Genomic DNA, 17,223 nt, shown 5'->3' with positions numbered 1-17,223 from the left:
GGGCATCTTTTTAAGGGAAGGAGGAGGAGGAGAGGAATAGTAGTAGTTTGGATTTACATCCCCCCTTTCTCTCCTGCAGGAGACTCAAAGGGGCTTACAATCTCCTTGCCCTTCCCCCCTCACAACAAACACCCTGTGAGGTGTGTGGGGCTGAGAGAGCTCCGAGAAGCTGTGACTAGCCAAAGGTCACCCAGCTGCCGTAGGAAGTGGTTGGGAGTGCACAGGCTAATCTGAATTCCCCAGATAAGCCTCCACAGCTCAGGCGGCAGAGCTGGGAATCAAACCCGGTTCCTCCAGATTAGGAGAGGGAGAGCTCTGGGGTTTGCTATTTTATTACTGTAAGCCTCCCTGAATTATGAGAAAAGAAGAAGAGTTTGGATTTATTCCTTTCCTTTTTCACTTGTCAGGAGACTCAAGGTAGTTTACGAACTCCTTTCCTTTCCTCTCCCCACAACAGATTCCTTGTGAGGTAAGTGGGGCTGAGAGAGTTCAGAGAGAACTGAGACTGGCCCAAGGTCACCCAGCAGGCTTCACGTGGAGGAGCGGGAAAACAAATCTGGTTCACCGGATAAGAGTCTGCTGCTCGTTTGGAGGAGTGGGGAAACATACCTGGTTCTCCAGATTAGAGCCCACCTGCTCTTCACACTACACCAAAGGGTGCCGTTGAGCCCGACACACACTTTCCCCTTGACCTACCTTGCAGAGTCGTCGTGAGGATGAATTGGCAAAGAGGAGAATTTCATGAGCCGTTTTGGGTCACCACTGTCAATCAGTAAATAAATTAACTGTTAAAACGGCTGGGTGCAGGACACAGCAAAGGGGCCAATGCGTCCAAGAGGTGTTACTTTGTGCTGCCATCTGGTGGCATTCAATGGGACAGGATCACCCAGCCTTTGAGACATGTAGGTGGAGCTGAGGTGCGGGGCCGTGACCCAGATGGCCCGGGCCAGTCCTGTCTCATCAATCTGAAGTGCTTTGCCATTGCCTGCCTCCTTAGACTTCCTTAGGGGCTTTCCGCACATGCAGAATAATGGCCACTAACCTGGATAGCTTTAAAAAGGGCTTGGACAGATTTATGGAGGAGAAGTGGCTCTATGGCTACCAATCTTGATCCTCCTTGATCTGAGATTGCAAATGCCTTAGCAGACCAGGGGCTCGGGAGCAGCAGCAGCAGCAGCAGGCCATTGCTTTCACATCCTGCATGTGAGCTCCCAAAGGCACCTGGTGGGCCACTGCGAGTTGCAGAGAGCTGGACTGGATGGACTCTGGTCTGATCCAGCAGGCTAGTTCTTATGTTCTTATGTTCACTTTCGATCCACTTTCACAATAGTTTGCAAGTGGATCTTGCTCTTCCGCACAGTAAAATCCAGCTGCAAAGAGCATCGGAAGTGGATCGAAAGTGCATTATTCTGCATGTGCGGATATTAACCAGGCTTAATTCACCCTCCTTAGCTCCTGAGATCTGACGAAATCAGGCCAGCCGGGGCAACCGCAACTTTTGGGCTGGTTTAATTTTGCCCAGTTCCGCAGCGACCCGACTGAGGTTCCACCTTGAGAAATCCCGATTCTGCAGAGAGAGCCGTGCCTTTCTCTGCCATCGGACGCTCCTTCCTCGCCTGGCAGGATCTTCCTCCGACATTATCTCAGGAGTCACCTTGCCAAGACAGGACGTCAACCTTGTGATAAGTGATGGGCCTCTTGCAGCAACCGCCGAGCGCGACCGTGAATATTCATGCCCTCGCCTCCCCACGCCCAAATGGCATCACGTCGAGACTTAATGACACTTTTGGCAGCTTTTCACATTTTGCTTTTAAAACCTTTCCCGCTCTCCAGCCGCTGGAGGGGGGTGAAGATGCAGGGTGGGGCAGAAGCAACTTCCCTTCTGGAGACCTCTGAATTGCTGTGAGGCTCCAGTCGAGAAAGATCGCGGTTCCTCTGGGGAGGGATCCCCCCCCCCCTTTCGGTAAAAGGAGGCTCATAAATCTTGTGAAGGGCTGGCTCCAACGGCGGGATACGTCACGCCAGCCGCAGTTGCGGGACGTGAATTATTCTGGCGCGCCAAGGATTAGGATAGACATCGTTAATGCTGCACGAAGGCCAACGGCCATCGCGTGAATAGCCAAGAAACTTCAGGAGACAAGAGATGCCTTAGGCAGGGTGTTGGTCCCTGGGCTGTCTCCCAGGTGTCCTCGGAGGCACAGCCTCTGACGAGGCTACGTTCACATGCAGAAGGTTTAGTGTAAGATACTCTATGACCGTGGTGGCGAACCTTTGGCACTCCAGATGTTATGGACTACAATTCCCATCAGCCCCTGCCAGCATGGTCAATTGGCCATACTGGCAGGGGCTGATGGGAATTGTAGTCCATAACATCTGGAGTGCCAAAGGTTCGCCACCACTGCTCTATGAGGACAACCTTTCAAGTCCACTTGAACCTTCAGCTGCAGCTCAGCTGTCCAGAGTGCAAGTGTTACAACCCTGAGATCTTTTCATGGTGCGTAGCTAGTCGCATCAAAATTCTGAACCGAGAAAGCAGAATTCTGTAACCGTCACAGATTACGAGAGTGACTGTGTTCAACTCAAGATGACAACCTCGTTTCCCACTGAAAGGATTTTTGAGACATCATATGCAAATAGGAGTTTCGATTTATGCCCTACTTTTCCCTCCTGTAAGGAGTCTCCAAGTGGTTTGCAAGCTCCTTTCCCATCCTCTCTTCACAACAGACACCTTGTGAGGTAGGAGGAAGCTGACAGAGTTCTAAATGAACTGTGACTAGCCCAAGGTCACCCAGCAGGAGTGGAGAAACAAACCTGGTTCACCAGATAAGAGTTCACTGTTCATGGAGAGGAGTGGGGAATCAAACCCTGTTCTCCAGATCAGAGTCTACTGGCTCTTAACCACTACACCAGCGGTAAGCGCTGAAGAAAAGAAACTTCAGTGCCTTAGCTAGATTCGAGTCCGGTAGCACCTTGAAGATGAACCAGATTTCCGGGTGTACGCTTTTGAGAGTCAAAGAGACAGGAATCTGACAAAACCCACCCTGGAACTATTGGGGAGGTGCAAGGAATAAATCGAAATAATAATAATAAAATCAGAAATAATAACAAAATGGAGCTTTGATTCTCCAAAGTTTATACTCTGGAAACCTTGTCTGTCTTTAAAGTGTTCTGCTAGAATCAAACCCAGGTGTTCTCCTGCGGATCAACACAGCTAATAGTATTTTTAGAGACACGCACTGCAACATTCAGGTGGCTATTTTAAATTAAGATGAGACCTTCATCCACCTTCCGCTCCTCCTTCCATTTCTTCTGCACTGCCTTTTCCCAGAGCGCTCCTTTATCTAACCTCCCTTTTCCCAGGCGGCTGCTTCTTCCATCCCATAAATCCCTGAATGTTCAGCCAGCTTGCCATGTATCCCTCTGCCTGCTCTCTGAATGGGGTGCAGTCCATGAAGATACATTTTGGGTGGGTCTCCAGTGGAAGAGCCAGATTCTAGTCCTACAGCACCTTAAGGATCAGCCAGATTTCCAGGGTGTAAGCTTTCCAGAATCTTCAGAATCTATCTGACACAGGGGAGCTTTTATTCGCAGAAGCTCATACCCCGGAAATAATGCTGGTCCTTTAAGGTACCGTTGGATTCAAATCTTGATCTCTGAATTAATTTTCTGATGTCCCAGGTTCCCTTCCCCGTGGCCCCCTAGGTCGTAGCATCCAGGTTGAAAATTGATCTTGCACAGTGTCTGCTACGTTCTCTTGTAGGTCCTTTTAAAAAAATTCTTCCAGATTTCTGACCACCAACTGATTTTTAGCGCCGTTTTAATTATTTGCGCTGTTGTTGTTATTGCTGCTTTTTAAATATTTGTTATTGTTTTATTTGTTCTGTTGACCAACTCGAGGGCTCTTTCGGAGCAAGACGGGGAGAAATATAAACCTTTTAAATAAATATAGACTTGGAGACAATCAGCTAGTGTAGGGGTCTGCAACCTGCGGCTCTCCAGATGTTCATGGACTACAAATCCCATCAGCCCCTGCCAGCATGGTCCGATTGGCCAACTGGCTGATGGGAATTGTAGTCCATGAACATCTGGAGAGCCGCAGGTTGCAGACCCCTGAGCTAGTGGCAAATCAGTTGCTATTAGTGGTCAGACAAGGTCAGGCAGGGGACATTCGGGACAGCTCCACCACCCCCTAAAATCCTGTAAGCTCATTACAAGAGCAATCTCCTCATGCCGAGAGAAACCAGTGGTGGGCTGGCACTCTGCAACTTGCACGAATGCGCATGAGGCTGCTGTATACCGAATCAGGGCCTCGGACCCTCAAAGTCAACGCTGCCTACTCAGAACCATAGCTGCTCTCCAGGGTCAGAGGTCTTTCACGTCGCCTACCGCTCGGCGCTTTCCACTAGAGAGGCGGGGGATCGAACCTCAGACCTTCTGCACACGAGGCACAGGCTCTTCTGCTGAGCCACAGCCCAGTGAGGAAAACGCTCGGCTCAGCAGAGGCAAAGAGTTAACGGGCGGCAGAAATGTTTTATTATCATTCACGATCGGTCCAGACTTCTGTTCTTTGGGAGATGCCTGAACTGGTGGGATTATCTTACCCAGACCTGGTTTTATCACCCCGCCCAAGAGAGGAAGTCCACTTGCCAGCGAGAGGAAGCTGGCCGACTCCCTCGGAGCACTCCGACCGCTCTCCAATGCCTTGAGAAACATTCTAGGCTCCTGTAGAGATCGTGAGCTCCCCCGTGACAGCTGTGACAACAGACGCTTGAAGCAGACTGTTTTCCCACAGTCCTCCTTGGGGCTGTCCAGTGCATCTGGTGTCACGGGGCGGACGCTTTCTCTGCCTGTTTGGCTAACCAGAGCTTATAACGTTTTGTCTTGGGTCGCATGAAGTTCACCACTGACATGGGCACCCGGACAGTGTCGAGGCCGTTCACCTGTAAGGCACAAGGGAGAAGGGATTTATACCCGGCCTTTCTCTCTTGAAAGGAGTCTCAAAGTGGTCTACAAACTCCTGCCTCCTCTCCCCACAACAGACGCCTTGTGAGGGAGGTGGGGCTGAGAGAACTCAGAGAGAACTGTGACTAGCCCAGGGGTAGGGAACCTGCAGCTCTCCAGATGTTCAGGAACTACAATTCCCATCAGCCCCTACCAGCATGGCCAATTGGCCATGCTGACAGAGGCTGATGGGAATTGTAGTCCCTGAACATCTGGAGAGCCGCAGGTTCCCTACCCCTGGACTAGCCCAAGGTCACCCAGCTGGCTTCATGTGGAGGAGCAGGGAAACAAACCCAGTTCTCCAGATTAGAGTACACCACTCCTAAACACTACACCACACTGGTGTGGAATAGTGGTTAGAAAGTGGACTGTCAAACACAAGTCCCAGTTTAAAAACTGTAACTTAATAGAGGTTTGGTTAATAGATGGTGTAATGGACTGCCGATTAAGGGTTAATTTTAAAGGGCAGTTTATAACATCATTTAAAAGTTTGAAGGGCACTAAAGATCATCCAGAACAACTCCCTGTACCTTGCAGCGAGTCCTAAAGCATCGCTGACAAATTACGGTTGAACCATCGCTTAAACACCTCAAAGGAGCAGGAAGAAGAAGAGAAGTGGTGTTTGGATTTATACCCTGCTTTTCTCTCCTGTAAGGACTTCCAAAGCAGCTTACAAACTCCTTTCCCTTCCTCTCCCCACAACAGATACCCAGTGAGGTAGGTGGAGCTGAAAGCGTTCTGAGAGAACTGTGACTAGCCCCAGGTCATCCTGCAGGAATGTAGGAGTGGGGAAACACATCCGGTTCACCAGATAAGACTCTGCCGCTCATGTGGAGGAGTGGGGAAATCAAACCTGGTTCTCCAGATTAAAGAACCACCGCTCTTCACCACTACACCACGCTGGCTCTCAAAAGGTGCTGCCTGATATAAAAGATGGGAGTAGGCATTCTTTTGTTCAGCCCACAACCTTTAGTATTGGGGAACACTCATCATTCCACACCTTCCATCTGTCCTCCTATGACAGTGATGGTGAACCTTTTCGAGACCGAGTGCCCAAATTGCAACCTAAAACCCACTTATTTATCGCAAGGTGCCAACGCAGCAATTTAACCTGAATACTGAGGTTTTAGTTAAGAAAAAATGGTTGGCTCGAGGCGTGCGTTACTCAGGAGTAAGCTTGGTGGTAGTCGGTGGCTTTGCTTTGAAGCAACCGTGCAACTCTTCCAACGGGTGAATCACGACCCAAGGAGGGTTTATTCAGAAGCAAGCCCCATTGCCAGCAACCGAGCTTACTCCCAGGTAAAGGATCGCGCTTTAGTTCTTCGTATGAAAATCAGTGGGGTTTAACAGCGCTTAACAGGGTTACCTACACTGCTTCCCCAAAACTAGGTCTTAGGTTTAATGCTAATAATTGAGCCCAGTGTCCCAGGCCAGCCTAGATGGGGGGGGGGGGGGGACTCTGTTTGCACATGCCCACAGAGACGACTCTGAGTGCCACTTCTGGCACCCGTGCCATAGGTTCGCCACCACTGTCCTATGAGGTGCTACCTGAGTATCAGAATTTGAGGGACCTCTCCATTCCTCGGCAAAATGGGCACCCAGTTCCCACCTGCATCTCACACCTATTTGCATGTCTACAACTGACACCTTGGATGAAGAAAAGAGGCAAAGACTTCTGGATTCAAGAAGAAGAGTTTGGATTTATACCCCACCTTTCTCTCCTGTAAGGAGACTCAAGGTGGCTGACAAGCTCCTCTCCCTTCCTCTCCCCGCAACAGACACCTTGTGAAGCGGGTGGGGCTGAGAGAGTTCTGAGAGAACTGTGACTGGCCCAAGGTCACCCAGCAGGAATGCAGAAGTGCAGAAACACATTTGGTTCACCAGATAAGCCTCTGCCACTCAGGTGGAGGAGTGGGGAATCAAACCCGGTTCTCCAGATTAGAATCCACCTGCTTTTGCCACTATACCACGCTTAAGATTAGACGCCTGAACGTGTCTGCACAGAGGTAAGTAACTATTAGCATATTCCAGATTGCTGGCCAGATGTCACAGGTATATAGGTTGAAAAATTAAACAAAGCAATCAGAGAAGCCAGTGGGTGGCAGGTGGCGACAGAGGGCAACTTTGAACTTCATCACTGGGCGCTGCTTTGTGTAGATTCAACTAATTTAGTTTTTATTTACTGGCAGTCCTTACTGAGATTTTAAAATTGAGGCCTTTTAGGGGTTTTTATCATTGCTGTTTTATTTGCACTGTCAGACACCTTGAGTTCGGCAAGGTAGAAAGGCAGTTAATAAACGCTGTAAATAAATAAAACACACAACCCTCCCGTGATCAATGTCCGATTAAATCACATGACTAGATGCGCATTTGCAGCACTGTGTTCAGAATCAAGCCCTGCAGACAGCAGTGCGCTGCATTTGAGTGTAAAGGTAGATCAAGACGCTGCAGCCATTTTAAACCTTGTAAACAAATGGTCAAAACAAGAGTTTGATGAGAAACAGCAACAGTCTTTTTTAGACAAGGCTGAATCAATTATATAAGAATAACAGCAATTGTAAGAACATTAATTTGTTATTAAGATATAAATAACTGCTTACTAGATGCTGTTTTGGAACAAAAGGTTAAAAGGTAACTACTTTTGAAATTATGTAATGTTCTCTCTAAATGATATCAGTGTTATAATTTTAAGATCCAGTGTGTTGGAGCTAATATTTATTTAGGTTTACGGGAACTGCATTTTCTTTTTCTTCTTTCTATATTTTTAAATCTGTTTTAAAATGTACTTGAGAAACTTAAAAATATTACATATATTAAAAAAGAAGCTGCAGCCATTTTGTAATGGACCCTGGAGACAACTTGGCCCCGGAGCATGTGCAGAGCGCAGCCCTTACCGTAACTTCGCACCAGTATTCTCCCCACTTTGTAATGGACTCATCTGGCAGCTTGACGGCATGCGGGGGAACCATTACCTTGAGCTGGAAACAGCAGGACACGGTGTTACTACCCTGAACCGAATCTTGGGCTTAAAACAGAACACGGTCATCCGAGCAAGGTCACTTGGAGCGTTCTTTTTCCTTGCTCCTCCTCCCCTGAGGTAATTCATCGGAGAACGTTCTCCCGTGGGAATGCCCGTGCTCTCCCAACAGTTCCCACGAGGAAGAAGAAGAGTTTGGATTTATATCTCCCCTTTCTCTCCTGTAGGAGACTCAAAGGGGCTTACAATCTCCTTGCCCTTCCCCCCTCACAACAAACACCCTGTGAGGTAGGCGGGGCTGAGAGAGCTCCGAGAAGCTGTGACTAGCCCAAGGTCACCCAGCTGGCGTGTGTGGAAGTGTACAGGCTAATCTGAATTCCCCAGAGAAGCCTCCACAGCTCAGGCGGCGGAGCTGGGAATCAAACCCGGTTCCTCCAGATTAGATGCATGAGCTCTTAACCTCCTACGCCACTGCTGCTCCTATTCCCAACACAGGTCCTATTCCCAACACAGAAGCAGAATTGCAACACTTATCTATTGCAAAGTGCCAACACGGCAATTTAACCTGAATACTGAGGTTTTACTCAGGAGTAAGCTTGGTGGTAGTCGGTGGCTTTGCTTTGGAGCAACTGTGCAACTTTGTATTGTCGAAGGCTTCCACGGCCGGATTCAACTGGTTCTGGAGGGTTTTCCGGGCTGTGTGAATCCACTAGACCACGGCCACACAGCCCGGAAAACCCTCCAGAACCAACTGTGCAACTCTTCCAACGGGTGAATCACAACCCTAGGAGGGTTTACTCAGAAGAAAGCCCCATTGCCAGCAACCGAGCTTACTCCCAGGTAAAGGATCGCGCTTTAGTTCTTTGCATGAAAATCAGTGGGGTTTAACAGCGCTTAACAGGGTTACCTACACTGCTTCCTCAAAACTAGGTCTTAGGTTTAATGCTAACAATCGAGCCCAGCGGCCCAGGCCAGCCTAGATGTGTCTGTGGGGGCACTCTGTTTGCGCGTGCCATAGGTTTGCCACCACTGATCTAGGAGAGCAATACTGGGCTTGGATGGGACTGTCAGTCTGAATCCATATCAGGCATGCCTCATACCTGTACTGAATGTGCAAACACACAGGAAGCTGCCTTATATTAAACTTTTGTCCATTAAGGGCAGGCAGCCAGGCATTGAACCTGCGATCTTCTATATGCCAAACAGATACTCTTCCACTGAACACCACCCCCTTCCCAAATCTTAGGGCACCTGTCAACTCATACAGAGAACGGCAAAGCTCACGTTTTTGAGGAAATTGCGAGCGACGATCTCACTGTTCAGCTCCCACTGGACGTTGTTCTTCATCCCCACCTCTAGGTGGCAGTTTTGCAGGAACCGCACTGTCTGGAGAATCACAGCGGGGAATCGTTAAAAGGAGCTCCCGAGAGAACCGAGTCTACGGTATGGTGTGTTATCGACGGCTTCCATGGCCAGAATCAATTAAGTGTTGTGGGTTTTCTGGGCTGTGTGGCAAAAGCTACCAGACCACGGCCACACAGCCCAGAAAACCCACAACAGCCAATCTGTGGTGCGGGTTGCAATAAACCACGGGGACAGTTTCAGGCAGACACCAGGAGAAATATTCAAAGAGCTGTCCCTCAGCCTACTTTTGCCTTGGGCCTGTAGACAGCTACCCAACGGTACAGGCAAAGAACAGTGGGACAAATCTCTAGAGCTTCTTCTAGAAATATGCACTGTTGTGAGAAGCAAATCATGTTTCTCTGGATGGAAGTTTCAGAAGAAGTCTAGACGAGATTTCCGAGTGTGTAACTTGAAGCTTTTTGAAAATCCCTACAAGCAGTGATACAAAAAAAAAAAAATCTGAAACCTGGTTTGCTTTTAAACTACTTCAGTAATTTAGTAGGAGTAGCAGTGGCGTAGTGGTTAAGAGCAGGGGTGCTCTAATCTGGAGGAACCAGGTTTGATTCCCAGCTCTGTTGCCTGAGCTGTGGAGGCTTATCTGGGGAATTCAGATTAGCCTGTGCAGTCCAACACACGCCAGCTGGGTGACCTTGGGCTGGTCACAGCTTCTCGGAGCTCTCTCAGCCCCACCTACCTCACAGAGTGTTTGTTGGGGGTGGGGGAGGGAAAGGAGATTGTAAGCCACCTTGGGTCGCCTTACAGGAGAAAAAGGTGGGGTATAAATCCAAACTCTTCTTCTTCCTATCGCAGCTGAAAATCACCCTCACTAGTCTGGCTGGCTTATTTTTTTTGACCAGTTTCCTTCTTGGGCAGCTGGTATAGGCTAACCTCTATATGGTCACAAGAACAAAGGAAAAACATAGATTGACTTCTCCTCCCTATATCTGTCCAAGCCCTTTTTAAAGCTAAAAAGCTAAAGTCCCTCCTCCCCTCCCTTGCATGCCACCCCTCCCCTCCCTCCCCTCCCCTCCCCTTGCATGCTACCCTCCTCCTCCCTCCCCTTTGTTCAGAGAGGCAGAGGGGTCGTTTTGATTTCAGCTTACATCATGAGGGCTGGATCCCCTCCCTTCCCTTGCATGCCATCCCTTAGCCCCTCCTCTCCTCTCCCTCCCAACATCATGACCTTGATGTTCCTTGGATGTTCAAACACTCACACTTCTGAGATCTGAGAGATCAGCCTACTCAATGAGGTCAGAAAGCCTCTCATCCTGTTGACTTTTTTCCAAACTATGCAAAACCAAACTTTGCAAAACCAAATTATTCAGTCGGGCTTTTTACACATGTAACTGGACTGTACTCAGTGGTGGGATTCAAACAATTTAACCACCGGTTCTGCCGAAGTGGTGCGAAGTGCCTGCTCACCTTTACGCCACTGGGGGTCTGCAATTTTGACAGCTTCCCTTCCTGAAGTTTCTGTGGGGGGAGGGAGAAAAAAGCGGATGAGACACATGAAACAGAAAACTGTGAGTTGTTTTGAATGTACTAGTTTTATTATGACCCTTCACAACTCCAGCGCTCCCCCAAACCCACCACGGCCCAGTTACCAAAGGAAAACAGAAAAACACCCCAACCCCAGCAGTTCAAAAAGAACGCAAGGCAGCAGGTATGGGGTAAAAAGGAGTACAGGTGAGCTCAAGAAAATACAGTTATTCCTTCCACATCGCAACTTTCCCCATTAAGGTTTCGGTATATCGTGGGTCAGCATAAGAAATTAAATGGGATTTTGGGGGGAGTTTTGTGGAAGCCACAAGCGACACACAAAGGCCAGCAGACGACACAGACATTCTCTGGTATGAAGGGAGGGCCCAAAAATGTTACACGGATTTTCTGATCGGAGGGGCGCCACGCCCCTAACCCCCATAATGTGGGAGGCATAACTGTACGCAGATCTCTCGTTTCTCCCCATGGACTGAGTTTGGCATGAAAGGTGTGTCCCGACAGCATGGTACACGTAGGGCTCACCTGCAACTCCTCCTCAAACACCTTCTTGTTTTCGGGAGATGCATAAACGGCCAGGTTTTTGGCAAGGAGATAGTTACGACCGTAGGACTTGTCCACGTTGACGACGTCACCACGGTGTCCCAAACCTGCAAAGAAAAAAATGGCGAAACATTTGAACCTGGAAAGCGTGGCTTAAAAAGGGCCAGAGAGAGCTGCCTTTCCAAATGAAGCGGTTCTAAGTGAAGCGAGCCAGAAAGCACACCACACATTTCCACTTTGCTGCAATGAGTGACCATTTTGAATTCTAGCCTTCACAGCAGCAAAGATGGGCGACAACGCTAGTAGGTGTGAAAGGGATCTGGGAGTCTTAGTAGACCACTAGCTGGATAGTGCTGGACTAGATGGATTCTGGTCTGATCCAGCAGGCTAGTTCTTATGTTCTTATGTTCATATGAGTCAACAATGTGATGTGGCAGCCAAAAAGGCCAATGCAATTCTGGACTGTATTAATAGGAGTACAGTGTCTAGATTGAGGGAAGTAATGGTACCACTCTATTCTGTATTGGTCAGACACCTGGAATCCTGTGGCCAGATCTGGGCACCATAATTCAAGAAGGATATTGACAAGCTGGAATGAGTCCAGAGGAGGGCGTCCAAAATGGTCAGAGGTCTAGATTCCATGCCCTAGGAGGAGCGACTCAGGGAATTGGACATGTTCAGTCTGGAGAAGAGAAAGTTAAGGGGTGAGATGATAGCCACGGTTAAATATTTGAAGGGTGTCATGTTGAACATGGAGCAAGCTGTTTTCTGCTGCTCCAGAGACCAAGACATGGAATAGAAGATGACGACTTTTGTATTGACATTCCACATTTCTCTCCTGAAAGGAGACTCAAAGCAGGCACCTTCTAAGGTAGGTGGGGCTGAAAGACTTTGGAGAGAACTGTGACTATTCCAAGGTCACCCAATAGGCTTCATGTGTCAGAGCAGGGAAACAAATCTAGTTCATCAGATTAGAGTCCACCACTCTTGCGGAGGAGTGCGGAAACAAACCCACTTTTCTAGATTAGAGTCCACTGCTCATGGGGAAAAAAATCTGGTTCACCAGATTAGTCCACTACAGAGCAGGGAATCAAACCCGATTCTCCAGATTATTGTCTGCCATTCTTAACCACTATGCCACACTGGTTCTACTACTATATCTTATCTATTGCTGAACATTTTTTATCCTGCTCTAACTGCATTATATTTCCATTCTCGCAATACCATTTCTTGCATTATTTAACTCACGTGTTTAACACGCCTCGTCACAGATTTCCGCAATCCTAGTCTTATTACATTGTTTATTAGATGCCTAAACATTCGAAATCATCTTACAATGTATCCGATCCTTGGCCTATCAAGATCAGCACTCTCTATTCAGACTGGCAGTGGCTCTCCAGACTTTCAGATGAAGGCCTTTCACGTCTCTTATAAACTGAGCCTTAACTGGAGATACTAGTAATTGAACCTGTGACTCTCTGCATACCAAGGAAATGATTTGCCACTGAGCCACAGCCTCTGCATGTTCGACAGTCCTTATTACGTATTGTCAAAGGCTTTCACGGCCAGAATCAATGGGGTGTTGTTGGGTTTCCAGGTTGGATGGCCACGTTCCAGTAGCATTTTCTCCTGACATTTCACCTGCATCTGTGGCTGGCATCTCTGAAGGATGCCAGTCACAGATGCAGGTGAAACGTTAGGAGAAAATGCAACTGGAACATGGCCATACAGAAAACCCACAACACCCCAGTGCTTATTATACTGCTCGATATTTATTATACTTTTGTACCTTACGTAATCCACCAAGAGCGTCAACTAAGAAAGTGGGCTGCAAGTAAGATAAGTAAACAAATCAGCGATCAATGAAAATGGACTCAAAACCTGCTCAACACCCACACGGGATTATGGTTATCAACACTCGTGCAGCGATATGCTGAACAAGTTGAATGTACTGGACAACTTTCCAGGACAACCATATACGGAGGATATTCCTTCCCAGAGCCCATTCCAAAGCAGCCCACCCCTGACAGAGGTGAGAACGCAGACGCGCCTTCTCTAGTTCAGTTCAGATGAGTGTGAGGCTGTGTTGTTCCTGATTTAGTTTCTAATTCTGTGCTTAATTGCCCTTAACTGTGTTAGCATTTCAACATGTCAGATTCCCAGCTGGGCTTTCATCTGCTTGTCTTTACTGCAAACTGCTTTGAGCCACGAGGAATAGCGGCAAACAAAGCCCAGGCAACTCATTAGAGCAGGGATCTGCTACCTGTGGCTCTCCAGATGTTCATGGACTACAATTCCCATCAGCCCCCACCAGCATGGCCAATTGGCCACAGGTGGGAGACTGGGTACCAATTTTCTCCTCCTCCCTCCTTACTGCAACTTAACTTATTCAGAAAAAAATTTACATGCGGGATTCCCAAACACAGGAGAACATGAAGTCATGGGATTCCCATACAGTTAAGCTTCCATGCCCCCCTGTCTCCCAATATGATATTTGGTTTGTGCTGAGTGGTATCCTGCTTTCTGCATAAATTGCACAAAGCTGTCCCATACACACGTAAGGTGAATTTTGAGTTTATAAGCTGTTATAGGCTATTATTGAATACATCAATAGCAATTTAACTTACTTAAAGATTAGAAGAAGAAGAAGAAGAAGAAGAAGAAGAAGAAGAAGAAGAAGAAGAAGAAGAAGAAGAAGAAGAAGAAGAAGAAGAGTCGTTTGGATTTATATCCCCCCTTTCTCTCCTGTAGGAGACTCAAAGGGGCTTACAATCTCCTTGCCCTTCCCCCCCTCACAACAAACACCCTGTGAGGTAGGTGGGGCTGAGAGAGCTCCGAGAAGCTGTGACTAGCCCAAGGTCACCCAGCTGGCGTGTGTGGGAGTGTACAAGCTACTCTGAATTCCCCAGATAAGCCTCCACAGCTCAGGCAGCAGAGCTGGGAATCAAACCCGGTTCCCCCAGATTAGATACACGAGCTCTTAACCTCCTACGCCACTGTGTCTTTTGTGTACGTAAAAGGTCTATTAAGATTTTGATCAGAAGGAAAGTTTGGATTTTATCCCCAACCCCCTTCCTCTCCTAAGGCTTCTCAAACCCTTCCTCTCCCCACAACAGATACCCTGTGAGGTAGGTGGGGCTGAGGGAGCTCTGAGAGAACTGGGACTGGCCCAAGGTCATCCAGCAAGCTTTATGTGGAAGAGCAGGGAAACAAACCCAGGTCACCAGATAAGAGTCCGTTGCTCACGTGGAGGAGTGCAGAATCAAACCTGGTTCTCCCGATCAGAGTCCACCGGCTCGTAACCACTGCACCACGCTGCCTCTCACTACTTGGGGTAGAAAATGTTGACAGAGAGACATTTTTCTCTCTTTCTCACAATACTAGAACCAGGGGGCATTCATTGAAAATGCTGGGGGGAAGAATTAGGACTAATAAAAGGAAACACTTCTTCACGCAACGTGTGATTGGTGTTTGGAATATGCTGCCACAGGAGGTGGCGATGGCCACTAACCTGTATAGCTTTAAAAGGGGCTTGGACAGATTTATGGAGGAGAAGTCGATCTATGGCTACCAATCTTGATCCTCTTTGATCTGAGATTGCAAATGCCTTAACAGTCCAGGTGCTCGGGAGCAACAGCCGCAGAAGGCCATTGCTTTCACATCCTGCACGTGAGCTCCCAAAGGCACCTGGTGGGCCACTGCGAGTAGCAGAGCACTGGACTAGATGGACTCTGGTCTGATCCAGCAGGCTAGTTCTTATGTTCTTACTTACTACTAATGCAATGATGGAACACCCCCTCTACCCTCTGCAAGTCAGACGGCGGAACGCACCCTCCACAGACTCATTAAGAATGAGCTCCAATGGCAACTTTGGGCTGCATTTGGTGTCTTCCACCAGGCGGTAGACGCGGAACCGGCGGTGCTTGATGCGGGGCTGTCGCCCAATCTTGCTCAGGGGGATCTTCCAATATCGCTCCACGATGGATGTCTCCTGCTCATTAAAAGGAGCAAAACAATTTTTTTTAAGAGAAGAGTTTGGATTTATATCCCCCCTTTCTCTCCTGCAGGAGACTCAAAGGGGCTGACAATCTCCTTGCCCTTCCCCCCTCACAACAAACACCCCGTGAGGTAGGTGGGGCTGAGCTCCGAAGAACTCTGACTAGCCCAAGGTCACCCAGCTGGCATGTGTGGGAGTGCACAGGCTAATCCGAATTCCCCAGATTAGCCTCCACAGCTCAGGCGGCAGAGCGGGGAATCAAACCCGGTTCCTCCAGATTAGAATGCACCTGCTCTTAATCACTGCGCCACTGCTGCTAAAGATCAGGTTTCCCCCACCCTACACATACACAGTCGCTGCCACCTTTGTCCTTATTAAAAGGGCAATCCTTGCCATTGCACATAAACCCCAGGGAGACCAGATGTGTGTCTGGGGAGGGGAGATTGATCCCAGATTTTGAAATGCCTCACAAAAAAGTCCAAAACCTAGATTGCAACCAGCTGGAGCAGGAATGCTCTCCCTTCTGTTCACATTGCTCTGCCAGACCTTAAAGGGAATATAGAACTCTCACATGCAGAGACCCACAGCACACTCCTGCTAGTAGTCCCCAGTTTTCCTAAAGAGCATGCCCATGTTCCAAATGTTCCTGCTCCAGATGCAAACTAGGCTTGACAATCTCCAGGGAGCGCCTGGAATCAGCCAGGAGATCCTTCTCACCAACCCCCAGACCCATAGTTGGCAACCCCCCATTCCCCACAAACCCCCCCCCCCAACCTAACCCAACCCGCACCCAGCAAGGCCAGGCCCACATCTTTCCTCCTCCCTGGCAAGGCTGTCCCCACGTCCCCCCAGCTTTCTCCCATCCCACAGCGACTCATGGACCCCCAAGTTCGCACCCCCGACCCCAGCTCCTTCTCACCAGCGAGGCCGAGAGGCTGAAGGCCCGCAGCTGCGCTAGGCCCACCGCGGCCGTCTTCCTCAGCGCCGCCCCAAGCATCTCTCCGACTAGGCCGCACTCGAGCCCCGGCCTCGCTTAGCTCCGCCCGGCCGCCTCGGCTCGCCGCACGATGGGCAAAGGGGCGGGCGAGAGGGCGGAGCGTGGGCGCGGCCTACCGCCTTGTCGCCATGCCTTCTGAAGGGCGGGCTTCAGCGGAGCCTTTGAGCATGCGCGGAGTTTTTTTCTCTCAACTCCCTCCCTCCCCCCCAAGCCATTTTTTCATTTATTTACATCAAAGGCACATTTTACATACAATTTTAGTTCATTAACTTGGGAGCAAAGAACTTTTGAGCGTGCACTGATTGTCTTTGCCCCTGAATAAAAGAAACCTTGCATTTTTTATAAGTGCTTTTTGAGCATGTGCAAAGTGTATTTCCCTTTTACCGATTTATTTTTAAGAGGAAAGAAAACCTTCAGGGTAAAAAAATACCAATAAGTACGTACAGATTGTTTTCAGCATCTTTGTAACAATGTTAAAGAAGGCTGTTGTGGGCTTTCCGGGCTGAGTGGCTGAGGTCTGGTAGTTTTTGCTCCTAATGTTTTACATACCTATCTTCATTTTCAGATACCTGTCACGGTAAGACGTGAGATGTCTGCCATGGAGAGAAATCCGGCTTACCATGACATGCCTCTAAAGGTGCCAGCCATAGATGTGGGCAAAACATTAGGAGCAGAAAGGAACAGACCGTGGCCACAAAGCCTGGAAAACCCACAACCGCCAGTCAATTCTGGCTGTGAAATCCTTCAACAATATGAAGAGAGTACCCTTGAGCCATGCACAGTGGTCTCACCATGTATACCTGCCCT

General features: G+C 48.7%; 1 protein-coding gene across 1 annotated transcript; it reads right to left on the bottom strand.

Moving 5' to 3' along the window:
• Positions 1 to 4,510: 4,510 nt before the first annotated feature.
• Positions 4,511 to 16,561, bottom strand: MRPL9 (mitochondrial ribosomal protein L9). The gene is made up of 7 exons (XM_048487201.1): positions 16,339 to 16,561; positions 15,254 to 15,413; positions 11,405 to 11,529; positions 10,805 to 10,855; positions 9,263 to 9,364; positions 7,896 to 7,979; positions 4,511 to 4,940 (listed from the first exon to the last, which is right to left on the bottom strand). Exons 1-7 carry the CDS (start codon positions 16,414 to 16,416, stop codon positions 4,824 to 4,826), a joined length of 717 nt encoding a protein of 238 aa, XP_048343158.1. The 5' UTR covers positions 16,417 to 16,561; the 3' UTR covers positions 4,511 to 4,823.
• Positions 16,562 to 17,223: the final 662 nt, after the last annotated feature.

Source organism: Sphaerodactylus townsendi, linkage group LG01 (assembly GCF_021028975.2).
Source record: "Sphaerodactylus townsendi isolate TG3544 linkage group LG01, MPM_Stown_v2.3, whole genome shotgun sequence".
NCBI lineage: Eukaryota > Metazoa > Chordata > Lepidosauria > Squamata > Sphaerodactylidae > Sphaerodactylus > Sphaerodactylus townsendi.
This window is presented reverse-complemented; position numbering and strand designations above follow the sequence as displayed.